This window comes from Notechis scutatus, chromosome 5, assembly GCF_049901735.1.
Source record: "Notechis scutatus isolate UNSWTSFEM ecotype Mainland chromosome 5, rNotScu1.2, whole genome shotgun sequence".
Lineage (NCBI taxonomy): Eukaryota > Metazoa > Chordata > Lepidosauria > Squamata > Elapidae > Notechis > Notechis scutatus.
Window position 1 is genome coordinate 86,663,669 of NC_142013.1, and position 16,903 is coordinate 86,680,571.

The window sequence follows — 16,903 nt, forward strand, 5'->3', positions numbered from 1 at the left end:
AACAACAACTCCCAAAACAAAACAAAAAAGCAGATTACCCATAACAATAAGGAAACTTCAATCCAAAAAGAGATCACTCTGGCGGAAAAACAAATCTGGTCACGTTGCCAATTTCAAAAGCCGATACAAAAATTTATGCCACCAGATAAAGACCAAATGCATCAATTATCACATTAAACAAGAGGAAAACCAATTCCACCCGTGCTTTTTACAATTTTTTAAACAACAAACTAAAAGACTCAAGGTCTATCCCACCCTTGATAGGACCTGATGGTAAAAGACTGCAACGACGACACCATTAAAGCCAACCTCTTTAACACATTCTTCGGCTCAGTATTTGTAAACAGCAATGGATCATGCCCAGTATTTCCTAGCCGTACCACAGATAACAACAATGATCTAATACATATCGATTTTACAGAAGACAATGTTGAAAAAGCACTACGCAATCTAAAACCATCTCTATCTATTGGACCGGATGGAATATGTGCCTACTTCTTAAAAAAGCTATCCACTGCCATAGCCAAACCTCTAAGCATAATCTTTGAAAAATCTTTCAGGACCAGCTCCTTGCCTAACCTATGGTCACAAGCCACAGTCATCCCCATCTTCAAAAAGGGAGACCCAAGCCTAGTTGAAAATTACAGACCAATCTCCTTATGCTGCGTCATCTGTAAAGTCATGGAATCAATTATTAACCAATCCATCATCCTCCACTTAGAGACAAACAACCTACTCTCCAATAAACAATTTGGTTTCAGAAAAAAACTATCCTGTAATCTGCAACTCTTACACTGCAAAAACATATGGACGACACAACTCGACCAGGGCAAAGCAATAGACGCAATCTACATAGACTTCTGTAAAGCCTTTGATTCAGTGGTACACGACAAACTACTCCTAAAAATAAAATCCTATGGTATCTCTGGACAACTGAATAACTGGATAGAAGCATTCCTGGCAAACAGACAACAAATGGTCAAAATTGGGAGCGTCCTATCAAGTTCTGTACCTGTCAATAGTGGTGTCCCCCAAGGCAGTGTTCTAGGACCAACTCTCTTCATACTCTACATAAATGACCTCTGTGATCATATTAAGAGCAATTGCGTTCTTTTCGCTGATGATGTAAAGCTGTTCAATACCACAGACAATACTGCTACCCTACAAAAAGATCTTGACTATGTATCAGAATGGTCAAACAAATGGCAACTTCAAATCTCAACAAATAAATGCTCTGTCTTACATATTGGCAAAAAAAATCAGAAAATAAAATACAAGCTCAATAGTCAAGATCTTGTTGATGACCCAAGCTCTGTAAAGGACCTTGGAATACTCACCTCTAATGATCTAAGTGCTAGAGCCCACTGCAACTACATAGCCAAAAAGGCATTAAGAGTTGTTAACCTAATCCTACGTAGCTTTTTCTCTGGTAATATCACACTACTAACCAGAGCATACAAAACATTTGCTAGACCAATACTCAAATACACTTCATCAGTCTGGAACCCACATTATGTATCTGATATTAGCACAATTGAGAAAGTCCAGAAATATTTCACAAGAAGAGTTCTCCACTCCTCTACTCGTTGTAGAATACCTTATGCCACCAGACTTGAAATTCTAGAACTAGAAAACCTTGAATTACGCCGTCTTCGGTCTGATTTAAGCATGGTATATAAAATCATACATTGCAATGTCCTACCTGTCAATGAATACTTCAGCTTCAACCATAACAACACAAGAGCACACAATAGATACAAACTCAAAGTTAACCGCACCAAACTTGATTGCAGGAAATACGACTTCAGCAATAGAGTGGTCAATGTCTGGAATACTCTACCCGACTCTGTAGTTTCTTCCCCAAACCCCAAAAACTTTAACCTTAGACTGTCTACTATTGACCTCACCCCTTTCCTAAGAGGTCTGTAGGGGGCGTGCATAAGCACACCAACGTGCCTACCATCCCTGTCCTATTGTTTCTTTTATTCTTCTTTTATTTTTCTTATATGTACCCATTTCATGTATTCACAACTATGTATACACTTATACTTATTATCTTGTAAACAATTGGCAAATCAAATAAATAAAAATAAATAAATAAATAAGTTACCACTAAGGTTGAGAATCACCGGCTTACAGTCATTCTTATATCCTATAGTGAAGTCTCCTTTCCTCTCCTTATAGTCACTAAGCCTCTATGCCGACTCAACAGCAGCATCTACTGGTCATTGTGGCTAAATACAGTAAACTTGATATAATTTCAAATATCTCAGACTATTTTATTATTATACAAACAAAATGTGAACAAAGAGCAAATAAAACTATGGAAATAATGTCAAAAATCCACAGTCCTCACCTATGGGACCAAATAAGCATCAGACCAGAATCAGAAGTATTTAAACAAATGTGTTTCTAATAAGTACAATCCACTATATATGGCTGTTAGAAAATGTTATATTTAATCAAAGGCTTTTAGGTGCTGCCAACTGTAGTATTTACAAACATTAGTATAAGTTAGGAGATCATTATTATGCCTGCATTAAAAATACACTATGAAACCGAAATAGTAATTTATTACGAGATTTCAACCCTCATTCAGTATCTTAGCAACTATATTATTCTAATTATCATTTTTTCACTTCCTTTTTCCCTACCCACACCAGATTGTACTTATAATGAAGGCATGTGTTCCAACTGACAAGCTGAGCATCTTTAACCACTAAGCCATAGTGCTCATTCAACAACTTATCACCATCTCTATACTATAAATGTAGCCATTCTGCTCATAATGCATAGATTACAGCCCAGGAGGAAATAGAACAACCTGCAATTTAGATCCCAGTGGATGGTTTTCTCAAGTGTGGATGTTAAGTTTCTAAGCCTAAGGGGGGGCATATAGTTGACAGTCGAACAAAGAATAAGCCTGGCTAGAGCACTGCATATACATATCATCTCATAATATGGCAAGTGGTAGAAGCGCTCATATTTGGCCATGAAATCCAATAACTTAAATCTTGCTCTAGGATAAACACTTCTTGAGGATTGCATCAAAATTATTGATGATTGCAAACTAAATCTAACAAACTCACTTAAAATCTTTTCTATTTAGATCTCATTTTCTATCTTTAAACAAAGCCCCCAAACCTCACCATTCAAACAATCCAATAAAAACTAATCTCTTATAAAGAAGCACATACAGATTGATTGTGAAAAGCGCATACGGATTGTCTACCTTCCCCCTCCCTCCGGGCCTCTGCCTCCATCTGCTGCTGGTGCCACTGCACAAAGATGAGCCTCCCACAGCTCCCCGCTCCAGCCCACCGATTCTCAGCTTTCCCGTGACCCACACGGGACATCCAGAACTTGTGCCTCCTCCACCTCTGCCTCCCCCTGCTGCTTGGACAGGTAATCAACTCACCTGTGCTGTGTGGGCTGCAGCTGCTGCTGGACACCATCAGCCCTGTGCCCTCACTGACTCCAGTGCTGGCCACGCCCACCTCCCCACCCTGCTGATGACCTTAACTGGGAATTATTTTTGGGTAGGGATTATATTAGGAGCACACTAAAAAATCAGGCTAGAGGTTATTTTCTGGTTAGGTCTTATTTTGGGGGGAACATAGTATTTATTTTCTAAATGTAAAAACATAGCTTTTCCGTGTATGAAGTACATATGTGCAATCTCAAGGTATCTCATTTTTCCAATGAGATTTTGGTGGTCTGGATCCAACATCCAGATGTCATTTTCAGCCATAATGCCACCTTCTTTTCCAGGGACAACAGTTTGCCACGTCCTGACCAGAAATCTTCCCCATAGTACCATTTAAGGGCTACATTTACTAAGATTCCAAACTGAGTATCTCAGTCTACACGTATCCAGAATGTTTACTGCAATTGAAAGAGCCAATTTTGTGCTATTATCATTTGAATGTAATTTGAAATACTAGGAGGAACACTGTATTTCTCCCTTTTTTCCAAAGCTCTAGTCCTAAAAAAAAAAATCTGGAATACTTAAACTATGAAGGTATTTTACACAAGTCCGATCACTGATCCATTATATCCTCATTCTTCTGGAGTTCTACGGTCAGAGGAAGCTGTGCTTTTCCAAATATAACTGAATAATATCAAAGCAGTGATAGAATCTGGGCTGTCTTACATGTAAAAGATGTGCTGTTTTACTGAATGGCCTTTCCTCTGTTTAGTCTCAAATCACTGAGTATACCATTCATAGTAATTTAGTCAGAACAGCAATCTGTGCTTAAGAAGAACAAAATCTGAATGTTAATACTGAAGGAGAAAAAGGATGAGATAATACATACGAGGCATGTGAGGCATAAACAAAGAGAGAAAATATGGGTATCTGCCTGTATAATACTCTTGTTGTTTCAGAGTTTTCCGAATCTAGATAAGACCCCACAAGAAAGACGTTCTTTTTAAAGTCATTCTAGTACAGATTCTAGTTAGCTTACAAAACTGCTAAAAATAATCAAATCAAAAATTAAATCAGGATTATAGCATAACATTAAAAACTATGAATTTAAGTGACGTCATGCTAGGTTAATCCCTAAAGGCCATCTGAAGCAGCCCTGTTTTCATCAGCTGACAGAAAGCTATTACCCTTCAGGGAACAATTTGTTGCAAACAGGGGAGCTGCAGTAGAAAACATTTGTTGTTGGAACCCTCACACCATAACTTCTGGTAAGTAGACACCCTCACAGGCTCTCCCTAGGTGTCCAAGTAGAATGACAGAAATTGCTGAAGAAAGAATAAAATATTTAGGCGGTGAGCCAAATCTGTGAGTCAAAGAACTCCCCCCCCCCCGCCCCAAGATTGGAAGCCTGTGGGGCACAACCCCATCAAGACTCAAAGGTAGTAATGTCCTGATGACTTAGTGGATTTTATCACTTGTAGACGTTCTGCCTCCCAAATTTCACATTAGTACAGGTAGTCCTTGACATAAAACAGTTCATTTAGTGACTGCTCAAAGTTACAACATCACTGAAAAAAGTGGCTTATGATTATTTTTCACACTTACAATCATTACAGTTTCCCCGTGGTCATATGATCAAAATTCAGATGCTTGGCAACTGGGTCATATTTATTTGCCATATCCCAGGGTCATGGGACCCCCTTTGGTGACTCCTGACAATAGAATAGAATAGAATAGAATACTTTATTGGCCAAGTGTGATCGGACACACAAGGGATTTGTCTTGGTGTAAAGTCCATGGGAAAGCCAGATTCACCTAACAACTGCATTATTAATTTAACAAATGCAGTGATTCACTCAACTACAAGAAAGGTCGTAAAATGGGACACAACTCACTTAACAAATGTCTCACTTAGCATCAGAAATTTTGGGCTCAAATGTGGTCGTACGTCGATGAGTACCTGTATTGACCAGAAAGATTAGCAAAGGAAGATACTATAGAATGTTCTGCAGAATAGGACAAGGGACAAATGAGTAAAACTATAGGAAGTCATATGTTACCTAAAGGAGAAGAGAAACATCCTAAGAATAAGATTCATGTGATATAAGAGCAGACAAGATACGACTATCTTTCATGAAAATAGTTAAGCAAAGACTAAAAAGTGGATAGCCATCTGCTAGAATAGTTTTCTGACATTTTATATCACAGATGCAAATATTGATGGTGTATTAAATGACCTCCAAGTTCCTCCTAGCTATGTGGTTTTTAAAACAGAAATACTTTGATGATTTTTTTTTCTTTTGTTCATTCTCCAATGTATACTTGATTATTAAAGCAGACTACTGCATTGATCTACAGTTTTCTACATAAAAGACAATGTAACCATTTTTGCTTTATAATGTTCCAAATTAATTACAGGACATACGTTAAAATGTACCTAGTCAGGGAAAATTCTAGTTTTCCATAGGGGAAAAATATCCAGTTAGATATATTTTACTGGAATTGTGCTGATCATCTTCAATTCTGTGCATGCACTCTTATATATAAACACAGCCTCAAAATTTGCATAACCTAAAAACCTTAACTGCTGTGTGAAAATGTGATCTGCATTTTTAACTAAGTGATATGTATATTATGGTACACGTTCCCTATCATTATTTAGATTATATGCAATTAGAATCTAACAGTGTTTACATTTCCAATCATAAGTACAATCCTATCTTTGCAATTTTATGAAGGTACACTGTTTATATTAACAAATCAATAATCAGCAGGGATACAAATTTAATCTCATATTTAAGATCATATTTTGTGTGTGGAAATTCCCTATAGAATCGTGATGGCGAACCTATGGCATGCGTGCCAGATGTGGCACGCAGAGCCACTTCTTCTGGCACGTGAGAGGTCGCCTGGAAGAACCCCACTGCGCATGCGCACGCGCCCTCTGCCAGCCAGCTGATTGTTGGGTATCTGCCGCACATGCGCATGGGAGACGCACACGTGGAAGATGCGCGTGCATGCGCAGAGGCATGCAACATGCGGGGGGGGGGGTTGCATGCACATGTTATATCCAAAGTTTCACGCCCAAGCTATCATGGAACCTTTTACAATTTCTTCTTCCATGTTAAATTCCAATAAATATTTGTATGTTTTAGCTATAAATTTTTCTCTGTTCCAACCAAAATTTTAATTGTTCTTTATCAAATCCAAATTCCTCTAGGTTTTTTTTTTAATATCTATCCTGTATTTGTAAATATGGCCACCAATCAATTATAATTTCTTGCTCCCTCAACTCCTGATTCGTTTTGAGTTTCCCTTTGTTATCTAATAACTCATTATAGCTTACCATTTTTTTTTATATCCAATCTCTTTGGGTGGTTATCTTTCAAGAAGCTGGTGTCAATTTATGTTTCCTTTAACTACCAGGCATTCTTGAATGTGCAAAGGATGCTTAATTGAATTATAGCTAGCAAGTTTGTTTTAGAATTAGCCGCTTTGTCCCTTAAAAAGATAATGTAGGTTATGTTCATTTAGCTTCCTCAATTTATGAATAAAGGTAGTCCTCGATCTACAACCACAATTGAGCCCAAAATTTCTGTTGTTGAAGCAAGGCAGTTGTCAAGTTTTGCCCCATTTTACAACTTTTTTTTGCCACAGTTGTTAAGCAAATCACTACAGTTGTTAAGTGAATCATGTGGTCTTTTAAGCAAATCTTGCTTCCCTCATTGCCTGTGTTTGTCAGAAGCTGGTTGGAAAGGTCATAAATGGAGAAAACACATGACCCCACCGTTTCCAGGACAGTGCAACTGTCATAAATACAGTGCCAAACACTTGAGTTTTGATCAGGTGACCATAGGAATCCTGCAATGGTCGTAAGTGTGAAAAATGGCCGTAAGTCACTGTTTTCAGAGCCACTATAATTTCAAACGGTCACTAAACAAATGGTTGTAAGTCAAGGACTACCTTATGCCTTAGCACTATATTCTTGTACAAGACCGCTTAAAAGTAAAGGTAAAGGTTTTCCCTGTCCATTCATGTCCGATTTTAGTGGGCAATGCTCATTTCTGTTTCTTAGCCAAGGAAGCTAGCATAATCCGAAGACACTTGTCTATATGCTGAGGGGCATGGGAAGCTGTTACCTTCCAACTGAAATGATACTTATTTATCTACTTGCATTTGCATGCTTTTGAACTGCTAGATGGGCAGGAGCTGGGGCAGGTAATGGGACCTCACCCTATAGTGTGGCACTCAAACCCTGGCCGCCAGCTTTCCAGCTGACAAGCTCATTGTCTTTAACCACTGAGCTACCACATCCTGTGAGAAGACTGCTTATCACATGCTATTTTATTAGTCTAGATTTTGATACCTAATAAATCTAACAAAGTACTATTGGAAATACTAGTTTTGCTTAGAATAAATAAGGAAGATTCAGATTCTAGAGGACAATGGAACATAATAGTATTTTATGCAAAATATCCTTCCCCCGCCCTAGAAACAATATGACAAGTTTGATTAGCTGCAGAAATTAATCTATCAGATAATCACAAGTGCCAACATCTATGCTAAAAAGAAATTATATCATTAGGAAAGGACACATGAAAGTTTCTGGGTTTTGTATTTGCCCAAATATCTAATACCAAGTCAATGGGAATAAGAAGATACACATTCATGATGTTCCAGAAGGCCACAGAATAAAGAGCTGTTTTCTGTGATCATAATCAATGGAGATTTCAAAAAACTAACTAGCTCAACCAAATATTGTCTTTCCAGAAACTTATTGAATTGCCTGCTGAAAATTTTTTCAGAGGATGGAGACAACAACAAGATGTTTATCTATAGAAGATTTAATTTAATAAGTAGAAATAGCAAAACATTGAGTGAAAATGATCATCTAACGAGAGAGTTCCTGATTTTAAAGAGGAAATTAAACTGAGCATAGTCAAAATATGCATCTTCAAAGGTAGTTCAAATGTTAATAAACTGGTTTATGGTAAGTAAAATTCTATAGCAGGAAAGGGTGGTAGGAAAAGGAACTAAGAATGGTGGGAGTTCCTAAAGGAGTAGATATTAAAAGCACAACTGCAAAGAATTTCAATAACTTAGCAAATATTTAAAAACAAGAACAAAGTCATGTGCAGGAAATGGAAGAAGATCAGGTCACAAAGGAACAGTTCAGATAGGTAGTCTATAATTGTACAGCTGTTGTCAGAAAAGCAAATTGTCAGAATGAACTGCGGTTAGCAAAGGATATTAAAATAACAAAGAGTTTTGTTAGATATATTCAAAACAAAAGGAAAATGAAAGAATAGTATGCAGTCCTCAACTTACAGCAATTCGTTTAGTGACTGTTCGAAGTTACAATGGCACTGAATAGAGACTTATGACCATTTTTCACACTTACGATGGTTACAGCATCCGTATGGTCACATGATCAAAATTTGGGCACTTGGAAACTGGGATATACTTATGACATCCCATGATGTGATTTCCTTTTGTGGCCTTCTGACAAGCAATATTAATGGGAAAGCCATATTCATTTAATAAACATGTTACTAACTTGACAATTGCAGTGATTACTTAAAAAAATAACAACAAAAGTCATAAAATGGGGATGAAACTCACAACTGTCTCGCTTAGCAACAGAAATTTTGGACTCAACTGTGATCCAACTACCTGTTGTAACTCCTTGAGGAAAAAAGCCAAATATTACTGGAAAAAGCAAATTCTGCCCCTATTAAAAAGGAAACACACAAATTCCAGAAAACTACAAACTATCCAGTCTGTGATTGCTGCCCAGAGATATTTTAGACTAGATCACAAATAAATGTATTTAAAAGCACCCTGAAAATAATACAGTAATTATCAGAACATTTATCAGGATCAAATCTTGCAAGACTAATTCTGTTTTTTTAATTGGGTAGTTCTTTGATAGATTATGGAAATAAAATAGACCGTGCTTAACTTGAGCAAAGCACTTGATAAATACCCCATGATATGCTAATTAGTTTGGCTGCATGGCAAGACAATTAAATGGATATATAGCGGACTTCAAAACTGAACTCAGCATCCATCAGAAATCCATCTGTTCAGTTCTTGAACTGGACAGAAATATCAAATGAAGTATCACAGAATCAACCTGTCTTCAATATTCTCATTAAAGATTTCAATGATGAGATGCAGAAAATGGATAAGCAGGGAGGGAGGGGGAAGGAGGGAGGGGAAGGGATGGAGGGAGAGAGAGAAAAGAAGAGGAAGATGAAGAAGAAGTACCCCAAATTCTGCTGCCCAATTTCAATGCCACGTCTGAGGTGTTGGGATGCAGGCCTAAGTGGTCTGCAAACCACCCATCCCTGCAAAAACTATCAGCTTCTATTTAATTGGCAGTGAAGGAGATAGACTCAAAAGACTGAGAAGTGTTCCAAACAGCCTTTACACTGACAATGTTTTAATGTGAATTGCTTTTATTCTGAACGCCTGGCTTGTATCCCACTGCAGTGAACAACAAAAAAACAAATCTGCTCCATTATTGTCTAACAGCTCCTCAAATTTATGAAGATAGGAATTATAGCACCACTTCTTTTCCAAAAGAAAGGGCTCTTGCTATGTGGCTATTAGCCAGACTTTTTTTACAGTTTGCCTCTGATAGTTAAAGCCTTTGATACAAGCAAAGAAAGCATCTCACTCCTGGAATATTATGTGTTGAATTCATGAATTATTTTAGCTTTATTCCAAAAGAAAACAAATGATGCTGATTAGTAAAATTTACTGTCACGCAAGCACCCACTTTTAATCTCAGACAGTTTTACAATAAAATAAAATGCCACTTCAACTATTATGTTTCCAAGATGTAACAATCAGCAGTGCATCATACCTGGCTGTGTTGCAGGTACCTTCTGCTTATCTTGCACAAGCTGCAGGATGTCTGATACCACAATGCGATGTTCTGTATCATCTTTTTCTTCATTAGGCTGGCTGTCGGCTGAAAAACAGTTGCAATTTCCAGCTTCCTTACAGAGGATGAGCCTCCAGTAGTTAGACATGAAAATGTGTCTAACTTCAAGTTCCTGCAGTTAGGAAAACAAAGCAAAATAAGCTGTTTTAATCCATAATGACAGCCCATTGGAGCATGCGATTCTACCTTTTATAACAGAGGCCACTTTAATGGTTGCATCAAGAATAGAGGGAAAACCTATATTTTGTGGTAGTTGCACTATGTGATATGCACCCTAAGAAACATCTCAAGGTTCATCTGTCCAGCTGAATTCCAGGAAACAATCAAGGAAGGAAAATTCATACATGTTTTAATGAGTTTTACTGCCAAAAATTAGGGGTCAGAATGCACAATGTTGAGAATTGAGATGGAACTCTCCATTATTAACCAGTTTCTAGGGCAGAATCTCATTGAAAATTGTCTATCCTTTTTTCCAGAATATTTACAAGCCTGTTTCAGATGTCATTGTTGGCTGGTGGTTGACATTCCTTCTATTTCTTAGGCATGGCACAATCTCTTGAACTACTCTAAGTGATCTATGCAGTAGAGTAGAGGGTACTTTGGGTGCATTCTCAATGCATTCTCACTTTGGGGGTGAGGTCAGCTCCCAAACTTTCTTCTTTTATAAGGCTGGTAAAAACAAACCATTTCCACAGGGCATCTGCCAAAAAGGATTTCAGTTGGGAATAACAACTGAAAATAGATCAGTTTTCATAGATGTTATAATCTATATCTATTGTAAATCATCATACAAGAAAGCAGCATACAAATAGTTGTAATTAATAAAATAAAAATAATAAATATCTTTACCAAATAAAATTTTCAGGCAAAAGAGCAACAGCTGGACATTTTTCACTCTGTAGCGAATCACATACTTTGTTAACTGCAGAATTCCTTTTCATGAAATTGTTTTTAGCATATTGTGTCCATTATGAAGCAGCAGATGAAACCTCCTTGATAAACTGGCAGGAGATACACAAATATCCACCCATGCCCAAACATCCAGTAATCTTGAGAATTCCCCAAAAGGTGGGAACTTTGTCCTTTAACAGGAATTATTGATATATAATTCCCAGCATTGTATACGGAGGTTGTGATCTTCAATTCTAGAATAATGGGGCTACAAATTCCCAACCTTACTCTGTGTACTTTTCTAAGTGAAAAGACCCCTGTTAAAAGATGTAGAATTTCTTTAATTCACTTTTTTTTTTTGCATTTCCCTTTTTGTTTATTAGTCCTTGGTATGAAGGCAAGGAACTAATACAGTGGTATTTTAAAAAGGAGAGAAAAATACACTCTCAGCATTCTTAAACCAGACTGCTCCCAAACCCAGGAGAACTGTAATAATAAACACTCCCAAAATGCTGCTAAGAATGACATAAGCAGACCACATCAACTCTTGGCAGAATCAGGACCAAGATAAAGGGCAATTTGAATATGTTCTCTCTAATTTCACATGTTTTCTTTTCATCAACTAAACACCACATTCTGTCTTTATCAACGATATTTATGACATTTTGCCAATCACTAGATAGATCACTAGAATCACTAGATTAGGGATGTCAAACTGGCAGCCTACGGACCAGATGCATTACATGCAGGCCATGCCCACCCCAGCTCCGCAAAGGGAAAAAACGTTACCAAACATCACATGATGGCAATGTGACGCTGCAAGTTTGACACCTGTGAACTAGATCAGTTAAAAATACTTCTGGAAATTGGATCATCCAATGAGCTTTTGGACTACTAGGTCAAGTGACAAGAGATACAAAAAGGGGAAGGACTTTTATATTGTATCTCCTGTCTGTCTTCATATTATTTTTATAAAAATGAGTCTCTGTTGGAAAATGGGTAACTTCCTTTCTTTTCAAATGTAATTTTAACAGGCTTTCCTATCTTATGCATTTCTGAATATATCTACTAAAGTATTTACACCTATTTACTTCAAGGATCAGAAAATATTTGCTGACATTCATTGATATTTGGCTTAAAAAGCTGGCCCTGTGCATTTAACAGAACAATATTAAGAACATTTTTCTTTTTGAATGGGACTTATTGATACTTATTTACTCAGTATTTTCTTAGCATTCCACTTATGCTCAAGAACACAGCATCTAACAAGGTTTCCTGCTGAATTCAGTTATACATTCTGGTCTGTACTGAGCAAGGCAAGGAGCTATTGAATGGGCTTGATCAAGGTGACTTAAAAGGTTAAAGTACTGTTTTTAATTATAAATATTGTACTTTTCATTGTTGTAACTGTGTGCATGTATATTATGAACTAAATTAAAGGTTCCAAATCTAAAGAACCACAAGTAACATAAAACAAATACTACTAATATTACAAAAAACATTTTCTCTTTAAATGTACTGCAACTGCAGGCTTGTGCAATCCTTTCACTATACAAAAAAATAAAAGCAGTGTAATTCTCTGGCATTTTGCTCCTTTTGATAAACATTTGCATTTTTAAAAAGCCCTTGCAGAAGAATTTAAGTTTTTCAGTGCGACAATTCAGCTAAATAGCTGAACAGTTGAAAGGAAAGCTTAATTGAGAATCACATCAAGACTTTGCATATTTTTCAAGCAGATGGGGAAAGAACAATGAATATGAATGCAACTGTGAAGTGCTATCATTTCATTCCTTTGCTGTTTGTCTTTAAAATATTTCTATGAATAATCAGATTGGGAGTCTAAATATACAGATAGAACTTGATTTAAGACCATTTGATAAGTGACCACTCAAAGTTACAATGGCACTGAAAAAGGTAACACAATCAGTCCTTGACTTATGACTGTTGCAACATCACCGCAATCACGTGATGATGATTTCAGGAACTTGGCAACTGTTGCACATTTATGAGAGCAGCAGTGTTCCTCAGTCACATGATTACTATATGCAACCTTCACAGCTAGTTTCCAACAAGCAAAGTCAACGGGGAAGCCATTGTCTTACTTAATAACTGCACCTTAACAATGAATTTTCTGGTCCCTATTGTAGGCATAAGGTAAGACTGTCTACCTCATGCCTACAAATACGAGTTTACCTCGTATTTGAAATTTAGCATATGAAATATTTTTTATAATCTCAACAATTGGGACTTACTCCAGGAAGTCAAATTACCAAAGCTATTTAATGAAAAAATTAAATGCAATTATTTAAATGAACGTGTTTCTAAATAGATAGGCATGGGACTCCAGGCTCATTTGCATATTTATATGGCCATGAGTTCCGTTAAACATGCTGGATTAATTCCAATTAGAAGTGCAACAAACAAAGGATTTTTTTAAAAAATTTCAATGTTTCTAATATTTTTCTTATTATTTTATGGACAGAAAATCTCATTCCTAGGTCAAAGTCTGTAGAGATTGTCAGTCATCCAGGTCATGGTTGTCCCAAAGGTGTTTTTTTCAGGAGGCAGCTGGACTTGGTTTTTTCTTTGAAGACATGTTGCTTCTCATCCAAGAAACTTCTTCAGCTCTGACAGCTCTTCCATTCTCCACAATTTAGCATTTATATGAATGCCAAGGTACAGCAATATACTTTTAATTGTTTGTTATTTTTGCCAGTACTTATTTTCAAGGAAGATTTACATTCAAGATTTATAGAATAAGTTAATACAACATGGCATAATTTTCATTGGAAAATCCTATGCTGAGCAAAATTTAAATAAAAAACCAATTCAGCTAGTATGATAATCCTATCAGAACAAACAATTTTCTAAGAATTTATAGGGAATAAATTTCCAGCTCTATTGGTGGACTGGATTTTTGAAGATTAATTCTGTTACAGGTAATTCTCTCTTAAAGACAACTGACAGTCATTAAGTGGGTCACCAAAGACTCAATTTTATGACAGCAATTGTTGTAAAATGGATCACTACGTTTGTTAATCAAACATGTTAAACAAATCCAGTATATCCAATGGGCATTTTTTGACATTTTCTGCTGGAAAACAGCAAAAATGTTGCAAATCACAGTCACATGACTGTGACATGTTGCAACCAGTCATAAAGGCGATCTGTTTGTCAATGCTTGAAATCGGATAATGTGTGTGGAAATGTAGCAGTTGTAACTTTGAGGACAAGCAGTAAGACCAGACAAGGAATAATGGATGAAAACTGAACAAGGAGAGATTCAACCTGGAAACAAGGAGAAATTTTATGACAGTGAGAACAATCAACTAATGGAACAGCTTGCCCTCGGAAGTTGTGGGAGCTTCATCACTGGAAGTTTCAAGAAGAGACTGGACTGCCATGTGTCAGAAATGGTATATGGGCATGGGTGTCAAACTCATCATGCCATATTGCCATCACATGATGTTTCAGGACATATTTGCCTTCACAGAGCTGGGGTGGACGTGCCCTGCACTTGACGCATCTGGCCTGTGGGCCACCAGTTTGACACCCTTGGTATAGGGTCTCCTGCTTGGGTAGGGGGTTGGCCTAGATGACCTATAAGGTCCCTTCCAACTCTGTTATTTGGTTCGGTTCTGTCATAAATTAGTTGTTAAGCTAACTGTACAGACAGCTCTAGACATAACACACAACATTTCTCCATTGTAGGTCATTCTCTGTCTGTACCTTGGGATACTACTGCTTAAGCCTACATACATATGAAAATAGTTTTCATCTATCCGATACTTTGGTCAAATGATATAATAGTCTTACTGTAAGCAATGTTGGAGTCACTTGTTCCACTGCAACTTTCCAATTATTTTTTCTGAAGGGAACTGTGAATGTATCCCACTCTTGTCTGCTACAATGAACAAAAGGAAAATCAATTTCAAATGTTTGAGGACTGAAGTGATGTTGAAACCACAAATGATCTCTCTCCCTTCTCTCTCCAATCTGTACTTTATTCATCTAGGGATTAAACTGAAGATAGCATGATGTTACAGTTTCATTTCTATAGATCATACACACAGCAGACTTCAAGGATTCTGCCAAGTGAATTTTAGGAGTTGTGTTAAGTAAAGACTATAAGCAAGTACACCTTGTTTCACTTTTGCATCAAGTCTGCAATGGGGAGGTACAATTGTATTATTCTGTCATCTTATCCAAAATGCTAATTTAATATTTAACCACAGGAGTCTTTGGGCTGCTAATATTCCTATTCCTGGGAACAGAACCAAGCAGAGGGCAATCATTAACCATAATTGGGAATGAAATCTCATTTCTTTTCATTTTTGGGGGTGTGCGTGTGTCAATCTTTACCAACTGTTCCTAATAAGTGAATTCTATTTAATACATAAGTTGAAAAGCCAGCCTCCCACAATATTTATCATACTTTCATAAATAAGCATGAGGCTACGGCACCGCATTTCAGTCCAGGGCTACCTTTTCGTAATTCAAGATATGAGCCTTAAGCAGAACTGTTCCCCTTCCAAAGTCTACAGAGCTTTCGTCACACACATCCCCGCCCGCCCCAAAGGCCAAATCCAGAGCTCTACACAATTGCATCAAACGGTCCACACAACCATGTTTACGATTTCCACCACATGCTTGCGCCTGGCCTTGGAAGCAGGGCGGCCTCCGCAAACATTTTCTCACCCCGACTGGATTTTAAAAGCGCCCCAAGATGCCGTTTTCGAGCCAAGAAGGTCAAAGCCAAAGAAACTTCCGCGCATCTCCCGCGCCCCCCCCCCCCTTTAAACGACGCTTCCCTTCTACCAAGCCGGCGAAAGAAGCCGCGGAGGGCGGGAGAAAACCGGGATTTCAATTTTGCCCTTGGCAACGCAGCAGCGAGAGAGGAACCGCCCCACCGAAGAAACACACACACAAACACACGCATATCTCACGCACCTGTCGGGCTGATTCCTTGACTTCCACCCGCCCCGGGAGAAGAGGCAGCGGCGGCGGCGGGTTGCTGGCGTCGCTGCTTCTCCGGACCACAATGGAGCCAATAAGGTGCTCCCGGCAACGGCCGCCTCTCTTGCCCGGCTCTCTGCGGTCAGTTCCTTCGGTCCACGGCTGCTCCCCTCCAGGGGAACCGGCGCCTCGTAAGGTGGGGAGGGAGGGAGAGGCGGAGGGGGCGGAACAGCATTTCACAGCCCGACACGCGCCTCTCTCCGCCTGAGCTCAGCGCCGCCCACTCCCCCGCAAACGCTGCGCGGCCCGGACTGAAGGAAAAGAAGAGGCGGAGGAGAGAAAGGCGGGATGCTGCAGCTCAACACCTTTGTCACTTGCCAGGCCCGAAGGGCGATGAAACCCGCCTTTCGGACCATTAGCTTGGCTGCTTCCCTGTTGCGAGTGTTTTTTTTTTTTTCTTCCCCACTTTCCTTTCCCGCGTCTCCCTCACAGCCGCTGGTCCTTTTTCTGGATGGCGGCTAAGAGGATTGCGTTTTTATAAGCCTGCCCAGGGCTGAACTGAATGAGCTCAGTGGGACGCCGGAGCCGACGCAGCTATATGTTTGCGCTCCTCGCCCGCCCCCAGTCCTTATGTTGCCCAGATTTGCAGGCTGGCCTTTGTTGGATGAGAGTCGCTG

General features: G+C 38.5%; 1 protein-coding gene across 3 annotated transcripts in view; it reads right to left on the bottom strand.

The window, feature by feature from the left end:
- The window catches only part of MCF2L (MCF.2 cell line derived transforming sequence like), a 232,368-nt gene extending 215,858 nt beyond the window's left edge, over nt 1-16,510 (bottom strand). For 2 of the 3 annotated variants that reach the window (XM_087967254.1, XM_087967264.1), the window contains exons 1-2: nt 16,221-16,510; nt 10,299-10,491 (exon numbers count right to left, since the gene is read on the bottom strand). In XM_087967254.1, coding sequence (XP_087823380.1) covers nt 10,299-10,467 — 169 coding nt within the window. In that variant the 5' untranslated portion in view covers nt 10,468-10,491; nt 16,221-16,510. Of the gene's footprint in view, nt 1-10,298; nt 10,492-15,086; nt 15,172-16,220 lie in introns of all 3 variants that reach the window. The other variant, XM_087967255.1, reaches the window with a different exon arrangement.
- Nucleotides 16,511-16,903: the final 393 nt, after the last annotated feature.